This window comes from Euprymna scolopes, chromosome 13 (genome assembly GCF_053919585.1).
Source record: "Euprymna scolopes isolate OS-2025 chromosome 13, ASM5391958v1, whole genome shotgun sequence".
Lineage (NCBI taxonomy): Eukaryota > Metazoa > Mollusca > Cephalopoda > Sepiida > Sepiolidae > Euprymna > Euprymna scolopes.
This window is the reverse complement of record NC_136494.1, coordinates 128,436,989-128,458,961: the sequence shown is the minus strand read 5'-3', so window position 1 is coordinate 128,458,961 and position 21,973 is coordinate 128,436,989. Positions and strand designations below refer to the sequence as shown.

The window sequence follows — 21,973 nt, the reverse complement described above, 5'->3', positions numbered from 1 at the left end:
ATTTATTCTGTAAAATTGTCGGGCAAAACAATAACTAGCATCCGACTAAAACCAGAAAAATACCTTGCAATGTGAAACATTACATAATTTAATTCTTCTTCTTCTTCTTCTTCTTCTTCTTCTTATTATTATTATTATTATTATTATTATTAGTAGTAGTAGTAGTAGTAGTAGTAGTAGTAGTAGTAGTAGTAGTATTTACTCATTAAGAGTAGTCACACAAGCCATCATCAAAAATTTCTCTTTGCGAATAACTTGTGATGTTCTCTGGAGTCTGAGTGACAACAAGTCTCCCCAGATTTCCAGTACTCTCCACCTCTTTCGATAATCTTTGCAAATTAATTTGTGTTATCACAACAACCGTTTACCATTGATTTCTCATTGGTAGTAACCATTAGTCTTAACCGGAATTTCGGTGGCAATGAGCTTTAAGATCCCAGCCCTCTTCGCACTTATACAGTGGAGGTCTGTTTAGTGCTTTCTCTCTTTGCTCTTTCCATCCTCCTTGATCCTCCTCGAGTATTTGGTAACACACACACACACACACATAAAAAAAATGGAGGGAGGCAGGGAGAGGCAAAGTGGGGGGTTAAGTTACAATTATACAGTTTCAGTTTTCATTATCATTATTATTATTATTATTATTATTATTATTATTATTATTATTATCATCATTATTATTATTATTATTCACAAGGTGTTTTCACATTGGTCACCATCAAAGATTTCTCTTTGAGAACAATCTGTGGTGTTCCTGGGAGCCTGAATGACAACAAGTCTCCTCAGATTTACAGTATTCTCCACCTATTTTCATAACATTTGCAAATTAATTTGTGTTATCAGAACAGCCGCTTACCATTGGTTTCTCATTGGTAGCGACTATTGGTCTTCACTAGAATTTAGGTGGCAATAAGCCTCTTCAAGATCACAGTCCTCTTTGCACTCATCCAGTGAAGATCTGGTTAGTGCTTTCTCTCCTCATTCTTTCCATCCTCCTTGATCCTCCTCGAGTATTTGATGTGGTATCAGTTAATACCATTGCTTGTTTTTTAAGGGAGGGTAACTTACAATTATACAATTTCAATTTTATTGATTCCATATAAAGTTTCTTTGTACTTTACTTCCATAGTAGTTTCTATATGTCTGGCTCATATGTATTTTCTGCATTCAAGGGTTCGCTCCAGTATTTCAGCCGTTTTCATTATTGTTATCTGTTGCATCTTCTCAGTCATCCGTCTGATTCCAATTTCTCCCATTCTTTTTAAGTTTTGGGGGATCGTTTCTAGTACTCCTACTATTATTAGTATTATTTTGACCTTCTTTATCTTCCATATCCCTTTCAATTTTCTGACTAGCTCTGTGTATTTGTTCTGCTTTTCAGTCTCCTTGATATTGACCCTGTCGTCTGCTGGGACAGAAAAATCTACAATCTGGCACGACTTTTCCTTCTTGTTTATTATTATAACATCAGATCTTCTTGGTTGGATGGATTTATCTGTTTGTGCATCAATGTCCCATAAAATTTTATGATTTCCATTGTCAAGTACTGTGGCCAATTTCTGCTTGTACTATTTGCCTGAGTGTACAAGATGCAGTTGTTTGCATAATTCCCAGTGTATTACCTTTCTCACTTGATCATGTCTGTTCTTGTATTTTGGGAAGCTAGTTTGCTGCATTCACTTATTATGCGGTTTATTGTTTCATCATCATTATCATTATCATTATTATCATCATCATTTTCATGGTGGTGATGATGATGATGTACTTATATTCACATTCTAAAATTATTTTTGACAAAACTCAATTGATTTTTCCACTTCTCTTTAGTTATTTTTCTTATGGATTTTGAAAAAATAGTTGTTTTGTTTTTTGCAATGAAATTTAAGACATAAACACAGTAAATTTGAATAAAAATCAAATTTAAGACATAAGCACAGTAAATTTGAATAAAAATAAATTAGGTGTAGAATCAAAAAGGAAGAATTTATTAAAATATTTAAATAGAAAATGTCAGACATTATTGATTTATTGAAGCGGTTCATTCAGATGCAAAAAACAAAAAATTGATAATCGATATATTTTCTATTGTGAAATTATCAAGTGGAAGTCTGAACAAATAACAATTTTAAGGGAGATGAACATTAGAAAATGTCTGACAAAAATACAATCGTTTTGGATTTTTCATTCTGTATACTTTTTGTCTTTTTTAATTTAACTTTGTTTTTTTTGCATTACACAACATTCATTAGTAAAATCTGGATCACATTTTCTGTTTAGAATATCATTTATAGAGAGTAGAAAGCGGACCTTCGTAACTCTTGCTTCCCTTGTTTTGCCTATTCCATGAGCGATTTTTCTGACAAAGGAGAAAGAATTGCTTTTTTCTGGGTTGAATCTATCTTTATAGTATCTGAATCGGAAAACACTTCTTTCTTAGAACTGCTCGCCTATGGAACACTGTTCTGCTGGCTTGCTTCTTGACCAACTACAATATCGTCGCCTTCAAGTCCAATGTAAACAAATTCGGATAAGTTTGACGCACGACGATGTTCACTCTACACAGGTCTGAACGCTTCTGCTCACTCCCCCCAGTAACCTGCTTTCATTGTGCCCAGGTGCACCTCAAAATCACATGTGAGACATGAGTTTTTGAGAACTGTGTGAAACCGTGGGCATTAAAAGACCACGGTCGCCATTTTGGATCTTTTCGTTTTTCCTTCTCAGCCCGCAGGACAGACAGACATGAGCACGTTTTTGCGGTAAGCCTTCTCTATTTTCTCCCCAATATCATTGGATAGTTTTTAACCTTGTAGTAGTATTTTCTTAGTTCATTACATCAAGTGGCTTCATACCTTGTCTGGAGCTATTTCCATTAAAGAAAAAATGATTTTGATTTCACGTCAAGGAAAATTTTTAAAATAGTTGGAAACGAAATATTCTGTTAGGCATGTTAAAGCTAAACACGTAGACAGGATTAGAATAAACAATATGGCGAATCAATTATAAAGTATAACAAATAAATATGCTGTAATAAAAAATAGTTCTTTTATGAATTGCAGGAATTCTTGCACCGGAAATAAATTACATGCAATAAACGAACAAATTGGAAAAAAATAAATGACACTAATGGATTGACTAGAAAAGGACAAGTAATTTAATATCAAGACTCCAAAGTTCACTCATTCTCATCTCCTTAGGAAGGAAACAGCTCCAACTTGTATACCATGTCTGGAGACCTACACAATATGCCGTATCTCGACAAGTTGTTTCGACATAAAATAAATTCGCCAAAAGTCTACAAAGAAATAAACCTAAAAGAAATATTCCTCCAATTCAAAAATATGTACTTGAATATATAAGAGAAGCTGGTCTATATAGCAAAATCTAAGAAAGATAGAAATAATTACAAATATAACAAGTTACGTGCCTCTATAAAGACCGATAAATAATTTATTATTCCTATCCAAACTAAAAAGCACATCTGACTCCAGACTTTTTAAAAGTCACTTAAAATTATTTTCGGCATAAAATGACCATCAAGGTTTAAATAATGGTAAACAAAACAAAACAAACAATGAATTGCAACAATAATGAATAAGTCCAAGTAAGTAGTAATAAGTTCAAGTCGGTCGTGTAGATTTAAACAAGTGAATATCTAAACATGTTTTTTGTAGTGTTATGAAAATAAAAGTAATTTTGACTGTATTGAGAATTCACTTTTTATATATAAAAAAAGGCAATCCTACAATTCAATTCGGTGTGTATAGTTTTTTCTAATCAGTTTAAATTTTTATTCAAATGTATGCAGACAATAAAGATTTTATAATGGTAATTTATGGAAGGCAATAAAATGCAGAGGTGTAACGCATCAATACAAACTAAAACAAATAATGGTGGAACAGGCTATGCAGATTCACTTGTTATTAATACAATATATATATATATATATATATAGTAAGTAAGTTAGTAAGTTATAAAATATATATGGCGATTACTACCTACGTATTGAGCACTTTTGAAGTAAATACTTAAAGTGTACGCATAAATTTATACTTTCGTATAATATTAATTTTATGTGAGTAAATGAAGTAGTTTATATATATATATATATATATATATATATATATATATATATATATATATATATATATATAGTTTTTAAAATATAATTACCCACTGACACGTGTTTCATTGTCTACGACTCATCAAAGTGGCTAAATCTAGCGAGATTTGAAATCAGGACAGCCATGATAAAAAGCTAAAACCTCTTCCACTGGACTATCTCGCACGACTACTGAATATATCACGTTCTGCGTAGATGTTGCTTATTTGTTTTTATTAATGATACTTTTGAATGAATTCAATTATTTATATGAAAGCGCATTTTTACCTAAATGCTAGTTGGGAATAATTTTCCCTTTGACCAATTTGGTACCCCTAAATGGGGAGCGGCATATGTATTGTTTTTAAAATATAATTATTCACTATGTGTGTCTTTCATACGTTTAACATTGCATGGTTATGTCGAAATTCCATATCATACGACATTTCGGAATTATCCTTTTTCACATTATCTTCGAATTGTTTAAACGTGCATATGAAAGCGGTTTAACATTGTAAACGTGAAACTTCCATCCGACTATACTGACACAATCTGTCCGATCTTTATTGGGAGATCTCCGAGTTGCCAACCGTCCCAAACTGTTGCAAATCCAAGATTGTCCATAAACTGTCCCTAACTGTCGTAAATTGTTGTAAAACTCACCACCACTCCCAAAGCTGACTGCAAACATATTGACATCTTTTGTCTCAATCACTGTCACACCTTGATTAACAACCCTATTTTAACTCTTTTGTGTAAGTTGGTGAACAACTTCTTGAACCTTTGTTCTGCTGATAAGATTATTTTTTCATTTTGTTATATTGTTTTCCTTTCTTTTTTTTTCTCAACACTTGGTGGAGAGGATGTCGATAGTATCATAACAGTCGTACAAATAATCTAAATAATATAAATTGCATCATTTATTTTTACAAATTTTGCTGCAAATGTGGCATACAAGATCACTGGCTTCCGTTTGTACATAGCAATATTCCACTCCTGTTTGACACTCGCATAGTTTATTGCTGTCATAGGATCACATGCTGTTCAGTAGACCAGCACTTGATAAATAGACTCACAATATTAGCCACACAATATGGTGAGCTTAAATGTGTCTGGAACATTTAACACTGACCGCTTCTTTAAGACAAGTTTCAACATGAAGTACTCTATTCACTTGCCCTCAAATCTTTTTCAGCCATCATAGATATGCTTTTGCCAAAGTGACTACTTTGAATGTATCCTTTCCCAGTCCTCCACGTTAATGTTAAAAGTTTTCAAAATGCAATTGACTACATCTGTAACGAAGCGGTATGCTCCCATTATAACAGAGCGTCGACGAACGAAATCAGCAGTAACCGTAGTGAAAATATTAGCAGCAGCAGCAGCAGCCTTTAGCACATATGCAAATTAAGCAAGTGTGCACATGCTGACGTCATAGGGAGAGGAAGGAGAGAAAAAGAAAACGGACAGAATGTGATCGAGCATGAGAAGTAAAGTGCGTCCAAGGAAGATGGACTTGTGAAGTCGAGGTTGAGAAAGTGCTGGCTATGGCCAGCGTTAGGTGGCGAGGAGAGAGACTTTTGAAAAGCATATGTTATATGGCAGAGCGTTGTAAAATACATGGGTGTGCGAAAACATTTTTATAAGATAATGAAATGCGTCATTGTTAGAAGAATCATGAATAAATGCATTTCATTTGCATTTTTGAAAAAATACTGAGTCAAATTTTTATTTCTTTTTTTTTTTGTTTATTTTTTTTGCGACAAAGTACCAGGCAACATACGGGTCCAAGTGGTTGAAATTTAACGACACAGTTTAAATGTAACGGACATGTTACACACCCTTAAAACGTTTCTTAGGCTTGTGTTTACATTTTTTATATAAAAATGTGTAAATATATCTAATATGCACTACGATTTGTGTATATTTTCGTACTTTACGAAGTTGTTTGATATTGAACAATGTCTAAAGTTGCTGTTTGCGTTTTCTTTATCAGTCTTTATTGTTTTTCCTGAATATGAAATCCTGTTTTGACAAAGGACGCTACTACTAATAATTTTGTGTTATTTTCAATAACTAAAAATAAACATAATCTGGAAACAGCTGTAAACTTGAATACCAATATGCGAATTCTTTATTAGGAATAGGATTTGAAGACAATTTAGATTTTATATATGTGTCTGTGGGGGACTATTAGAACAAAAACGTGATATGTTGGATCGTTCACTGGGATTGGATTAGATTGTTTGAATAAAAAAGGTGAGTTTGTAAGGGCAGTTAAATATATATATAAAAAAAAATCAAAATTCCAAATTAGTCTCTTTCTGCTCGATATATCTCTCCACTCATTTTCTCTATCTTTATCTCTATGGATTAACTAATATTAATACTTTGGTGATATTCTTGTTTTTTTTTATATTCCAATAATTTTATTCTATTCTTTCTGTATTACCTTCGATTGATAATAAACACGCACACAGAGGGGCATAAAGAGAGAAAGAGAGAGAGAGAGCGAAGCAAAAGTCCTGATAATGACATGTTAATATCGAAGCATTGATTGATCTGCTTAGACTCCTTATCAGGTTTATATAATTTTACTTATAAAAGCTCTACTCATGTATTAGGCTCTTAAAAAATATTGATTTTAGTTTATGTTATCAATATACTTGAACTTATATATATATACTAGCTGTACCTTGCCACGCGTTGCAGTGGCTCAATTTGGTGTAATGGGAAAATTTAATAAAGGAGAAAATGCATGTTTCTTATATTAGTACAGCAATCCACTGCAAAAAGTGAAAAAGAAGGCGAAACTGAAAAAAATGGTACTCTTGCAGAATTTGATCTGGATTCTCGAGAGTTTCTGTCAATCATTCATGTTTTGGATTTGACCAACAATCAGTGGATTAAGCCGAACGTAGCAAAAATGTTGAAACGCTAAATGCTTTTTTTGTTGTTGTTGTTTTAAAAAATGTGAGTTAGTAATTAATATTTGGTTGATGGTGGGGGGAGGGGGGGTTACTATACACAGATTCAAAAAAGTCGTCCAAAAACAAATAAATGAAAGCAAAGGTAAGGTAATTTACGTTTCTACCTAATTGGATAATTGTTTAGTGTTTTTATGTAATGTAAAATGTTTAATTGGCTCAAAAAACAGAAATGGTCACGGATTCTGTTGAATACGTTAAGTTTGGGAAAGTAAGTTGAAAACTAAAAACTATACAAAACAGTGCCTGAAACTCACTGAACATATGTTACCATGACATAGGCTGGCATAATCGGTAGGTTTCTGACAGTATTTTGTATAGTTTTTTTAGTTTTAACTCACTTTCTCTAACTTAAAATAATCAACAGTGTCCACCACCATTTGTAGCTTTCAAATACACCAATAAACACTGTTTTTCGAGCCGACTAAACGTTACATTAAATGAAAAGGGTTTATATTACTAAACACAGATACAAAGAAGTTGTCAAAAAATAAATATATAACAAATAAATGTTATCAAAGGCAAGAAAAGTAAGTGTTCTACCTAACTGGATAAGATTTCAGTGTTTTTATGTAATGTATAATCGGTTCAAAAACATTCAATGTTTATCGGTATATCTGAAAAATACAAATGGTGGCAGACTGTATCGAACACGTTAAGTTTGGGGAAATTTTGGGAAAATCAGTTTAAACTAAAAAACTATACAAAATACTGTTAGGAACTCACTCAATATATGTTACCATGATGTAGGCTGGCATATAATCGGTGGTTTTAAACTTTTGCTCGATACAGGTGACGACTTTTAAAAGTCCCTTTTAGTGATTACCTGGTTTGAGGATATTTGTACAACTAAACGGCAAATCTGCTCAAAAAAATCCGGTATTATTTTACTTTAAGGCCCGTTTCACGTTCATATATAACGAAATATTTTATTGTAGATTTTGGTGTGCTAAAAACGAATCTGCAAACCGTTTACGTAGCAAAAAAAAAGTTTTCATGACGTTCATGAAATTACTTTTTCGAAAAGTGGGTGATCACTTTTCAATGTAAATTTAACTTAGAATGAGCACCCACTTTCTGGCCACCTGAGAGAGGGGCATTTTTCTGTTTCTTGGCTAAAAAGTTTTTTGTTTGATTTCTTTTGCATGGTAATAACCCCTGAACTCTGGGACTATTTTCCATTTAACAGCCGTAGCCTTCGTTTACGCTATGCGTAAGCATAAACGAAAGCTGTTTAGCCAATAAACATGGGAAAAAATCCCCCCTCTCTCAGGTGGCTAGAAAGTGGGTGCTCATTTTAAGTTAAATTTACATGGAAAAGTGATCGCCACTTTTTCGAAAAAGTAATTTCTTCATATCATAAAAACTATTATTTTGCGACAGAAACGGTTTGCAGATTCGTTTTTAGCACACCAAAATCTACAAAAAAATTTTTGTTATTTACGAACATGAGACGCACAGCCCTTAATGGAAAATTATATCAAAAACCCGGGGGAAAATAGTTTTCAATAAAAACAGCAAATGAATTCGATAGAAAAAAAATGGATGCTATTTTTTTTTTCTTTCTGTGTGTTTCTTGGCTAAAAAGTCTTTTTGTTTGATTTCTTTTGCATGGTATTAACCCCTGAACTCTGGGACTATTTTCCATTTCACAGACGTAGCCTTTGTTTATGCTATGCGTGAGCATAAACGAAAACTGTTAAATATGCATTCACGTACCAAACTGCCTTGTCAAAAAACCTTTAAGCCAATAAACACGAAAATAAATGCCCCTTCCTTAGGTGGCCAGAAAGTGGGTGCTCATTTTAAGTTAAATTTACATGGAAAAGTGATCACCCACTCTTCGAAAAAAAAATATTTCTTCAGATCATGAAAACTATTTTGGTACTCCTTGGGCGTTGAGTTCCATGGCGACCCGCAGAATTATTTAATGGTCGTTCCCTTAGTACCCCCCTAGTCAAGGCTAACGCATGCGCACGTAACATTTTTTATTTATTTACTTACGTGGTGGACTGATGGAGTTTCTATACTGATAGGTTTTTTGAAATTTTTTCACTGGATTATTATTGATTGAACACTAACCAGATTATGAAAAAAAATTGAAAAAAAAAAAAAAATCATTTCAACATTTGAAAGGGGTACTCACTTTTTAGTTACAACGTTCTGGTAAATCGGTCACTTTTTATTTATTTATTTATTTATTTTTTCTAAATACGGAAGTGTCTTCGGGAGATATAAAATGGTCGCATGTTGACGAAGCAATGTATCGGGAGGCGTACGGCGTACGGGATTCCAAATTATTGGTAAATTTTTAGATTAGGTCCACCTCCTCAATTTTCTTTTAAATGACGACTTGAAATGGTTTTCGACTATTCTGAATACGAAAATCGCATCGAAATTTTGCAGAAATAAGTAGTTATCAAGATATAAAAAGTTGTATTATGCATTGTAATCTTTGGCGGCCATCTTTTTTACGTGTGTGTATTTGTTTATGGCGCGTGTGCACGTAAAAAGATGGCCGCCGAAGAATACAATGCATAATACAACTATTTATTTCCGCAAAATTTCAATGCAATTTGCGTGTTCAGCATACTCGGAAACCTATAAATGTCGTCATTGAAAGGAAAATTGTGGAGGTGGACCTAATCTAAAAAAATACCAAATTATTAAACATTTCTCCAGCATGTTAGTGAAATTTATAATACTTTAAAAAAATTAAAAAGAAACAAAAGTTTTGAAAAAAAACTCACCTTTCACAAAAACAATTAAAAAAAAACACACAACCTGACTAAATAAGTAAAAAAAAAAAAAAAATAATTAAAAATCTCGAAACTTTATTTTCATGAAAACAATAAAAAATAGTCTTGTTCTCTCTATTTTTTTTTCTTTGAGAAACAAATATATTTCTGACTTACAAATGTGGTAGAGACTCATTATTTTTACTTTCTATGGTTTTGATATACCGCGTTTTTATTGCTTACAAAATTGGGTGACTGATTTATCAGAACGTTGTAACTAAAAAGTGAGCACCACTTTCAAATGTCGAAATAATGATTTCTTTTTTACATTTTTTTTTTAATAATCTGTTTAATTAGTGTCCAATCAATAATAATCCAGTGAAAAAAAATTCCAAAAACCTATAAGTATAGAAATTAAGCATGGGAGTATACAACAACCTCGCCTTTCGCACTTTTACAAACATTTTTTTAAAAAAGTAACTAAACCATTTATTGATAATTTGTCACGTGTACAAACATTTATTTATTTATTTACGTAGGCTTAACTCCTTTCATGAATAAGAAAAGTTTTACTCTTTAAGAATAATAAAAGGAAAAAGTTACTGAACATTTATAAAAAAAACTTCTTTTCATGAAGGCCAGAGGAATAGTTGGCCGAAAATTCGTGAAACAACAACTAATAAAGATGAGAATAATAGTCCGCAATAAATAAAAATGGTGCTAATGCAGAGAGCGATCCACGCTATTTTTTTTAATCATATTTCCACGTTTAAATAACGTTTTACGATATGTTTTTTTTTATTTATTCAATTGTAAGGTTAAAGTACAGAATAGGTACAAAACATCCTTACCTCCCCATGTTAAGAATGACTTTTTAAATAATAACATTATTTCAGCACGGATCACTCTCTGCATAAGTAATCTTATATAGAAAAACAAAAAAAACTCAAAAGCAAGCAACAAACTTTTTTTTTTTTGCCTTATATAATAAAGAAAAGATGTGTAAATTAAAAAATTTGGAAGATAAACAAATGAAATATGTTTTTTTTGTTTTGTTTCATTTTCTGTTAACTCGATAAATAAAAAAACAAAACAAAAAAAACATATTTCGTGGCTGTGAAATGAATCGAACCGGAAGTTCAGTTTTATCAACAGAGCAGATTCGCAGTAACGGTTAAAAAAATATATTTATTTTATTTAATATTTTAATTTTAATTAGGAAAATTTATTTTAATAACATAAAAACATACCTCGACTCTAAAAATGGGTTGTCTGAAAATTTCAAATAAATTGGTAACGTAGAAATATGGTTTTATTCTTTTAGAACGAACCAACTTTACATTTATATATATATATATATATATATATATATATATATATATATATATATATATGTGTGTGTGTGTGTGTGTGTAAAAAATAAAAATCCATTCACGTGTAATCACCTTTTTCTTCACCATATTCCCTCTGCTTTACTTTTGTTATCAAGTAATATATATATATATATATATATATATATATATATATATATATATATATATATATATATACATTTTAATCTGACGATTTCTTACAAACAAAAAAAATGCTTCTGTATAGATTATATATATATATATATATATATTAGAGTGATTTGTAACACACACACACGACTGTAATAACTTTTAAATACAATATTATAAAATAGCACGGTAACATAAATGCATAAGCACCATTTTTTATTAACATCTATGAATTATTTAATTTAGCCTATTTTTATTTTAGTTCCTTTTTTTTCAATGACTAATGTGAATACTTTATATTTAAATAGCTGTACCCGGCCACATGTTGCTGTGGCTCAGTGTGGTTAAAGCAAGTAATAAAGTGATTTGTATCGTACACACACAGACACACAGAAACACTACTGTAATAATCTAAGCATGTAATGAACTTGACGCTGTGCAAAAAAAAAATATATATATGTCTCTTAATGATACCATGTATTAATTTTAGTAACTGTTTGTTTATAAGAATAAAATTCTGGAATATGAGAATTTTCAGCGCTCAGTCAATCAGAATGGATGAATTTTGGAAAGGGAGCCGTTATTATTTATGAATCAGAAATCAGATTATGTTATGTCTATGAGCCAATTATGATGAGTGAAATCACAGTATCTGTGGAAAATGTAGAATTGGTCCCGATGACAACTGGTAGCAGTGTTAGGACTAAATAGTTAGAGAGAAAAGTGGGGACTCCTTCCTCTAAAGATATTGTGATTGTGATTGTGTCGCTGGTCGGATGCAATGTAGAATTATTTTATTATCATGACTGAATGTGTCTAAAATGGTATTCGAAAGCTACAAAATATATTGGATATTAGACTAGATGTATTAAATCTTTACGTGGCGTCTGTTATTGCAAACCTATGATACTTTGATCCTGAGGGGAATTTCTGCAGTCATTTTATTATATATATATATATATATATATATATATATATATATATATATATATATATATGTATATGTATATGTATATATATATATATATGTGTGTGTGTGTGTGTGTGTGTGTGTGTGTGTGTGTGTGTGTGTGTGTGTGTGTGTGTGTGTGTGTGTGTGTGTGTGTGTGTGTGATGGTAATTTAATATTCCAGGTTAAAAATATACAAATCTAAAATTCATTAAATATTACGAGGTTGTTGATAGTGCTCAATAAAAGAGCAAAATATTATTTTATTCAATTTACGTAAACGAAATTACCATTGGTTGCAACAATAACTATCGTTTTTCTTTTCCTTAAAAAGACCGGCTTCGAGGAGATCATTTTTTAGATTGAAACAATAATAAAAACAAAAATGTGGAAGGTTTTTAAAAGAAATTAATCATTTCTACTGTAGGCGTTCAGAAACATGCGTCGGGGTCATTAGGAAAGAAGGCAGGTGGTTTAATCAGCAGTTACTAGACTCAATGAATGGTAGCCTTAGTTGTTTTAATCTCTACCTTCCTGTCACCAATGAAAGCAGCTGCTTGAACGAATAGAAAACGTGAATAAAAATAAGAATGTTCTAAATGGGTCACCAGTTAGCAAGTGCTAACTCAACAACAGGAATTTTGGGGGAAAAAGTGAGAAAACATGAATTAATAAACAAACTATATTTATATCAATAATTTTATAGGCATGCAATATAATGTACCAATATACTTTGAAAAAAAAAAACAAAGTTTGTTTCATGATTCTTAAATAAGTAGATAAAAGCGTCAGAAAGTTTGTTTTAAGGTTCCTGTGTGTGTGTGTGTGTGTGTGTGTGTGTGTGTGTGTGTGTGTGTGTGTGTGTGTGTGTGTGTGTGTGTGTTTACTTTCTGAGTGGCTATATTCACTGGAGATAGAGCAGCAAGTTTAAAGGAATTTCAGTATAGAGCACTCCCCGTTCTAGGATAAGGGTTGTGGATGCAGAGAGTTAATTTCAGTTTATGAAGCCACTGTCTTATAAGCTTGTAAAATTAAACTAATTGAATACGTAAACAAGTAAATAAAGACTGGATATGTAAACAAAGGAAACCAAATATTTTTCAAAACAAAGAAGTATAATTCAAATTATAAAAAAATGTTAAATTAATTGGCTACACAAACAAATATAATAATACATTTAAATGAGAATATTTGAAAACCTGAAATTTATTTACAGTTGTTGTTATTGTTGTTGTTGAAGAAGAAGAAAAAGAAGACCGAATTTTCGCCAAAAACATGGTTTTATCAAGGAGAGTACAGTTCGATGCAGTTTTCTTTTCTTTTTCTCCCGAAGAGAAAACAAAATTTAAAAAAACGTCTTCGGTGTCGTTTGATGTCCGTGTGTATAATCGCTCGGTTTAAGCGCAAAATTTAAGAAATGAAGAGTCATATTTTAGAAAACATTATTTTCATATAAATATAAATGAGAACATTTGAAAACCTGAAAATGTTATGAAATGATAAAATCATTTTCATTTACTTTGTTGTTGTTAATGTTTTAACCCCTTTAAAAATAGTTTTAATATCTTTTAAATAAATTTATTTATAAATAGTAAATAATGCTGTAAGTTTATTTCTTGTGATAGAGCTGCTGCATGTTGTTTGAAAATTTACAAACAGACTTTTCGCGCTTTTTTTTTTTTTGGCAATGTTATCAATAACTACCAAAATTAACTCCATCGACAAATTCTCTCTCCATAGAGAGGATTGCCAAAGATCGAAGGTAATTCTTTATAAGCTCAATTTCAGGAAGGAGCACTCACAGATGGCAATGCTAAAAGCTAGGGTAAGAAAAATACACGGCAAGATCACAATATTAGGGACGGAATCTCCAAGGTGGCATCTTAAGTTTAAGAGATGCATTGATTTTGTCTTTTCCTGAAGCTTTCACAAAATGCTGTAATCTCTTCCTTTTGACAATGAATTCCTCTTTTTCTATATCTTCGTCAACTTCACCAAGCTAACAATCATAATTATCATCAAGCAAATTTGACGGTGTAAGAAAAGCGTATTTACTTGCAAGATCGTGAACTTTTTTAAATCTGCAATATATTTTATTCAGTCAACCTTCCTATGACTGACAGCATTTCCCGTCTCAACTCAGTATCAAACTCAAGTGCTGCATCAGCCAATCCTTCACCATCCATTCGTTTCTTTTTTGCGGACACGACGCCCCATGCTTATCTCCATTTCAGAGCAGAGTTTTTTTGTTTTTTTTTGTTTTTTTTACCTGTCTATTGCAGTGTCCACCATTTTTTCTCTATTCTGAAGAAAGCAATCTCTCAACGCTGTCAGCCTGACAAAACTTTGTTGCAGATTCAGCCCTTTTGTTTGAAGATACTTCTGGGCATCATTGATTTATGGGAGAATAGTTTTCCAAAGTCTTAGGAATAAAAGTAACGGAAATGACAATACCGAGTTGAGAATGAAAGATGCATCTGATCTTATGGTTACATTTTCTCCTTCTTCCGTGAGCTGTTCTAGGGCATTGGCAACTTCCAATAATTTTTTTTATCATAACATTTACAGCACCTGCTCGACTGTTCCATCTATTTTCCACAGCTAGCTTGATACTTAGACCCATCAATTGCATCAAAACGTCCCAGCGATGTGTAGATGCAGAAAAGAACGAGAATAACCGGTCCAGTGAGTGAAGAAATTTAACAGAATGAACCGTTACACAAGCTGCATATATACAAGCCAGATTTAGTGAATGGTTTGTGCATGGCACAAATAGAGCTTTTGGGTTAATTTCGGAGATGCGTTTCTGCACACTCGATCGGTGACCTGCCATAATAGCGACATTGGTAACTATTTGCTAGGCATTTGACAAGCTGAATCCTCTCATTCTCCAGTTCTCTCAAAATCAGTTCAGAAATTTCTTTTGCGCTTTTACTCTCTGTCTCGATGAAGCGGAGAAACGACTCCTCCACCTTCACTCCATTTTCGTCATTTTTTACGTAACGCAACACTTTACTTATCTGGTCCTTGTGAGACACATCAGAAGTGCTATCAAAAATTATGCAAAAATACTTGCTTTCCTTGATCTGATCGATGATTTTCTTTCTCGCCTGCTTTGCCAAAATGCTCACAAAATCATTTTGAATTTCTGGTGGCAGATAAGAAGTAGCGATTTTCTTTCCCATGTGAACTTTCACCAAATGTTCACGGATCACAGAGTCATACATTTATTTTCTATTTTAAATGTTATATATTTGTTTTTGACCACGTTTCCATTCTGCTGAATATTTTATTTTCTATTTTTACGCAATTCAGTCTTCAAAAATGTGCATGAAAACAAATTTGAAATGAGGTTCCTCGCTCATTCTTCACGAAGAAGAGGATGGGGGCATTTTTTTTTTTTTTTTTTTTGCCATCTTGAATTCTTACAACTCGTAAAAAGTTAATGTTCGAGATGAAATAAATAGCGTTTAAAACTACTTTAAAACACCAATAAATGATTCAGGTAGGTTAAAAAGTAATTTTTATATCCAATGGTAACATTTATTTGGGATAGATTTTATTTTTTACCACCTATTCGAATCTCTGTTTATTGTAAAACAAACTCAAAAAATAATTGAAATAATAATTAAATACTTTTCAAAGTATTTCCTTATTTAACAAAATAAAGAAAAATATAAGGAATGGGGCAATCTTGACTAAAGTCGTACGCAAGATGGCGGCCGCGAACGGATGTAAAAATTGGAACGGAACGCAAATTTTAGCGAAACGAAATTAGAGAGTCGATTGTACAGCCTAGCAAGAAAAGAAAAAAAACAACTCGACTGCTGATAACAACAACTAATGATAAGCGTGTTTTAATTTTTAACTACTCTATACTTGTTATGAATGTTAATAAGTGAAAAGATAGTTTCTTAGTTTTTTCATTTCATTGTATTGTTTTGATAATTATGCAGAGAAAGAACGATGAAATTCAATTTTTACTGTATCTTTTGTTTAAAATGTTATGTGAAACTAGTCTAATTGAAACAAAAAACATTTCTTAGTTATTTCATTCCATTAATATATTCATAGTATAGAGTAATATGATAAATGTCTACTGTATCAACTTGATATGAAATTTAAAGTTTAACCTTTTAAAGACCAACCAATTGCAGATTTTCTTTTCAATAAGCAAAATAAGAAATATTTCGATCTATAACAGAATCTTCATCAAGGAATATAAGTTTTTTTTTTTTTTTTTTTTTTTTTACGTACCATTTTGTTAGTGATAATGCCTGGCACGTCTCTCTCATGTGTTTTGTTGAGGGTAATGTTCGGTTTACGTAAAAGAAAAAGACAAAAGAAAAAACAACTCATACTCCTGTAACGGGTTAGTATATAATAATACACCAAACCGCTGCAAAAATATACAATGAAACAAACAGAAAATGAAGGAATGAAAACGCTTGTTGAATAAATTTGAACACGTTTATTTTTCGTAGAAAAATAAAAAGCTAATGTTCATTTCAAAAGATGAAAAATCCAAACGTGAGGAGGAAATGAAAAGGCACACATAAAGCGACTGCTGCTTTATGAAAAACGGGGGAGAAAGAAAGGGCGAACGTATGCAGGTCGCTAACCGTCCGCGCACATGTTTTGACGAGGAGTGACCACTGGTAGTCGGGAGGCGAAATCTGGTGCGACTGGTCAGCTCAAAAGCCATCCGATGAAAGAGGAAGAAAAAGGGGCTGCGCGTGGGACCTTGGTTTTCTGCGCATGCGTTTGGAGAAAAAAAGGAAGTGACCTCACGCTCGTATGTGTGTACGTATGTGTGGTTAATGCGTATGTGTGCTTGCGTGCGTGCCTGGGGTGTATATACGTAGTTGTGTATATACGTGCGTGCGTGTGGAAAACAAGTTTGGACAATACTCTCCCTCCTGGGGAAAGAAAAAAATATATATATGTGTTTAGAAATGTATTTTTTTTTTATATTTATTTTTTTATGTGTGTTTTTAATAAGTAATATATTGTTTGAAATGTTTGGGCCAATGAACTTTTCGCCCAGTTTTTGTTGTTGTTTCTGGTGTATTGTTTCTCGTAGTCTCTTCGTCCGTTTGTGAGTGTGTACTTTCTTGTATTGGACTAGGGGACAAGCGCAATTGTTCGTCTATAAATGCCGGTTTGATTCTGTCAATTGCTATAGTGTCTCTTTTGTCTCTTTTTAAAATAGTGAAATATTTTTCACTTCTGTCGAGAACTAGATAGGGTCCAGAATAATTTGGACAGAGTGGTTTTTTGACCGCGTCGTTCCTGATAAACACGTATTTACAGGTGTGAACATCCCTTGGAACGAAAATGTTCGTGTCTGTCTTTTTGATGGGAGTGAATTTTAATTGTGACATTTTACGTTTTAATTCGGTCACGAAGGTTGTCGTTGGGGCAATATTCGCATTGTTTTCGCAGAATTGTCCGGGTAAAATTAAAGCTGATCCGAAAACTAATTCTGCGGGCGTGCTCTGCAAATCTTCCTTCACAGTGTTGCGAATTGCTAAAAGTATGAGCGGCAAATTGTCTGCCCAGTCCGCGCTGTTTTCATTCATCGCTAAAGACGCTTTCAATTGTCTGTGGAAGCGCTCGACCATGCCATTTGCGCACGGATGGTACGCAGTAGTCTTTATGTGTCTGGTTCCCAACAAATTATTAAATTCCGCGAAAAGAGCTGATTGGAACTGTGCGCCCCTGTCTGTTGTGACTATGGAGGGTACTCCGAAAATAGCTATCCAATCCTGTAGGAATACTCTGGCTATCGTTGAGGCTGATGTGTCTCTGACTGCTATTGCTGTCGGCCATCTACTAAATCTATCGACTATAGTAAGGATATGGGTGTGCCCTTTTGAAGTGGGCAAGGGTCCAACTAAGTCAATATGCACATGGGTGAACCTGGCATCAGGTACACTGAAAGTTCCTGCAGGGGATTTGGTGTGCCTGTGCATTTTGTTTTTTTGGCACGGAACGCAAGTTTTGGTCCAACTACGGATGTCCGTATTCATATTTGGCCAAACAAAACGTTCCGCTATTAATTTCACAGTGGCGCGTTTTCCTGGGTGGGACAAATTGTGAAAGTGATTAAAAACTTGTCGTCTGAGGCTCGGTGAAATATACGGGCGAGGTTGTTTTTGCGATACATCGCAGTAGAAGTTTGTTGTTCCGAATGGTGTCGGCATTTCTTCCAGCTTCAGTGAAGTCTTTTCCATTATAGCTGGAAGCGTGGTATCGGCTGATTGCTCTTGTGCTATTAATTCCATACTTAGTGGAGCGGAATTTAAAGAAGCAATCGTTGCGCGAGATAAAGCGTCAGCTACAATGTTCTCGTGTCCTTTTATGTACCGTATATCGGTAGAATATTGGGCAATAAAATCGAGATGTCGAATTTCTCGAGGGCCGTATTTGTCGACCTGTGTGTGTAGAGCAAATGTTAAGGGTTTGTGATCCGTATAGATGGAAAAATTTCTACCCTCGAGCAGATGTTTAAAATGTTTTATTGCAAGGTAAATCGCGAGTAGCTCTCTCGAAAAAGTGCTGTATTTACTCTGCGCCTTGTTTAGCTTTGCCGAGAAGAATGAAATAGGGGTCATTTTGTTGTCGGAAATCTGGTGAATGACTGCACCTACTGCTATTTCAGATGCATCCGTTGTTAGTGTGAGTTTCGTTGTATCGCTCTCTTGGACGTAAGTTAGTTTGGTGAAGTTTTCCAAAGCAGTTTTCGATTTTTCAAAGGCCTGGAGTGCAGGTCCCTCCAAAACTAACTGTTGGTTTTTTGTCCGATTTTTTAACATGTCCGTTAAAGGCGCGAGTAACGTAGAGCAGTTAGGCAAAAAACGTCGGTAATAATTGATTATGCCTACAAAACGGCGTACCTGTCTGACAGATGTCGGTACAGGAAAATCAGAAATAGCGCTTACTTTTTCGGGTAGAGGTGAAATTCCATCCTTGTCAATCAAGTGTCCGAGAAATTTAACTTCTTGTTGGCCGAAAACACATTTATCGGTGTTTATTTTCAGGCCGAAATGTGATAGTCTTTTAAAGGTTTGCTCAAGGTGTTGTCTGTGTTCGTCGAGGTTTCTGCTGGCAATCAAAACATCGTCCACATAAGCGAATATGAAAGGCAGACCTCTGAAAACTTCGTCAATCAAACGTTGAAAAGTTTGGCAGGCGTTTCTAAGCCCGAAAGGCATCCTAAGGAACTCGTAAAGGCCGAATGGTGTTGTTAGTGCAGTTTTATGAATATCTTCTTCTGCGACTGGAATTTGAAAATAGGCTTTTACGAGGTCCAGCTTTGAAAAAATTGTGGCGCCTTGAAGTCCGTTGGCGAAGTCATGGATGTGGGGGATAGGGTATCTATCTGGGATTGTTTTTGCGTTTAAACGCCTGAAATCTCCGCACGGGCGCCATGTGGTGTTATCAGCTTTCTGTACCATGTGGAGTGGTGACGACCAAGCACTTTTCGAGGGCCGTATTATTCCCATCTGGAGTAGGTCTTGAAACTCGGATTTTGCCAATTTGTATCTATCCGGTTTCAAGCGTCTGGGGGTTGAATAGACGGGCGGTCCTGTGGTTTTGATGTAGTGCTTAGCGCTATGCTTGATAGGGTCCGTATTTTTAAACGGCTGGGAGAGTTGAGGATATTTTTGGAGTAGCTGGCGGACGTGTGCATCTTCGGGTAAGGCAGCGCTGATTCCGGTGGTTAAAAATTTTGAAGTGGTTCCTCTCACCGAAATCTTCGTTTCGTTGTCTGTTAACGAATGGTTTGTCATGTCGACAGACAGGTTAAAATGGGCTAAAAAGTCTGCCCCTAATATTGGAGTGGTCACGCTGGCTATGGTGAAATTCCAAACAAAATTCCTTCGCATTCCCAGGTTTAAGTTTAACATTTTCTCTCCAAAAGTGGGTATTTTAGTCCCGTTAGCAGCTTGCAGAGTGAGAAAATGTGTCCCCGTTGGATGGCCATGCGGTGTCGGTATGACGCTGATTTCAGCTCCGGTGTCTATTAAGAAGTTATATCCGTGAATTTTGTCACGGATATAAAACAGACGACCTTTTTTGTGTATTCCAGCTACAGTTGTCGTCGTTACTGGCTGGAAAATTCGTTTCCCTGTGCTGTTTTTTTGAACGCACAGGGTGTAGTGCATCGTCGAGCGTCCGCGCCGAATTTTCTGTGATAGAAGCATATGTTTTGTCTATCACGTGAACCGTGTCGCCTGCTGCTGGAGCTTCTTCGCCTGGTCCTTTGTCGCGTGTTGTTGTAGTTACTGGGGTAACGTCGACATACTTGGAGAACGTCGGCTAATTGTTGTGACAGCTTTTCCACTGTGGACTTTAATTCCGCTAGCTCCTCGTCTCGGGTTTGCACTGGTTGCTGTTGTTGTGCGTACACTTGTCGGCTTCGGGAACTTTCGAGTATCCGGTCAGCTATGTCGGCGAGTTTTTCTAACGTCGTCTCTTCAGACATTGGCGCGAGGATTTGTTTTGCTGTCGCGGGTAGCTTATTCATCCACAAGCTACGCATAATGCTGTCAGACATTTTATTTTCTCCTAACAAGGATTTCATGTGTCGTAGTAACTGCGACGGTGTGCGGTCTCCCAATTCAACTTGTGTGAACAGGTTTCGCAGCATGGCTTCATTAGAAACGCCGGTTCGCTGTAGAATGGCTTGCTTGAGTGTGTCGTATGGGTTTTCTTCAGGCACATTGTCAAGTACATCTATAACCTCTTCCACTATCTTCAAAGGCAGTTTCTCGACGAGATAGCAATAACGCGCTCGTTGTGAGGTAATTCGTTTGGCGTCAAATAAAGCTTGTATTTGGACGAACCATATTTTTGTGTTCGCCGGGTTGAAGGGTGGAATGTTCAATGTCATTGTTTCATGCTGGGTTTCCGTGGGTTGTAGTGACATTATTATTATTTTACTCGTCTTTTGTTCGCGGTTTGACGTTATTCTTCCACGTGGTTGTCCGGTTATTTTCCGTGTGTTTTGTAAATATTTGTGTTAGAGTTCAACACGTGGTTCCTTCAAAAACGTTCATTTCATTTTAAAGTTCGGGGGTCACCAAATTTGTAACGGGTTAGTATATAATAATACACCAAACCGCTGCAAAAATATACAATGAAACAAACAGAAAATGAAGGAATGAAAACGCTTGTTGAATAAATTTGAACACGTTTATTTTTCGTAGAAAAATAAAAAGCTAATGTTCATTTCAAAAGATGAAAAATCCAAACGTGAGGAGGAAATGAAAAGGCACACATAAAGCGACTGCTGCTTTATGAAAAACGGGGGAGAAAGAAAGGGCGAACGTATGCAGGTCGCTAACCGTCCGCGCACATGTTTTGACGAGGAGTGACCACTGGTAGTCGGGAGGCGAAATCTGGTGCGACTGGTCAGCTCAAAAGCCATCCGATGAAAGAGGAAGAAAAAGGGGCTGCGCGTGGGACCTTGGTTTTCTGCGCATGCGTTTGGAGAAAAAAAGGAAGTGACCTCACGCTCGTATGTGTGTACGTATGTGTGGTTAATGCGTATGTGTGCTTGCGTGCGTGCCTGGGGTGTATATACGTAGTTGTGTATATACGTGCGTGCGTGTGGAAAACAAGTTTGGACACTCCTTGATGACGGATTTGTTATGGATCGAAATATCGAATTTGATTTTAAAATTATG

At 34.5% G+C, this 21,973-nt stretch overlaps 1 protein-coding gene across 1 annotated transcript; it reads right to left on the bottom strand.

Annotated features, from left to right (window-relative positions):
• Positions 1-20,388: 20,388 nt before the first annotated feature.
• On the bottom strand, positions 20,389-21,177 carry LOC145292334 (uncharacterized). Its single transcript, XM_080138663.1, has one exon. It carries the CDS (start codon positions 21,175-21,177, stop codon positions 20,389-20,391), a length of 789 nt encoding a protein of 262 aa, XP_079994789.1.
• Positions 21,178-21,973: the final 796 nt, after the last annotated feature.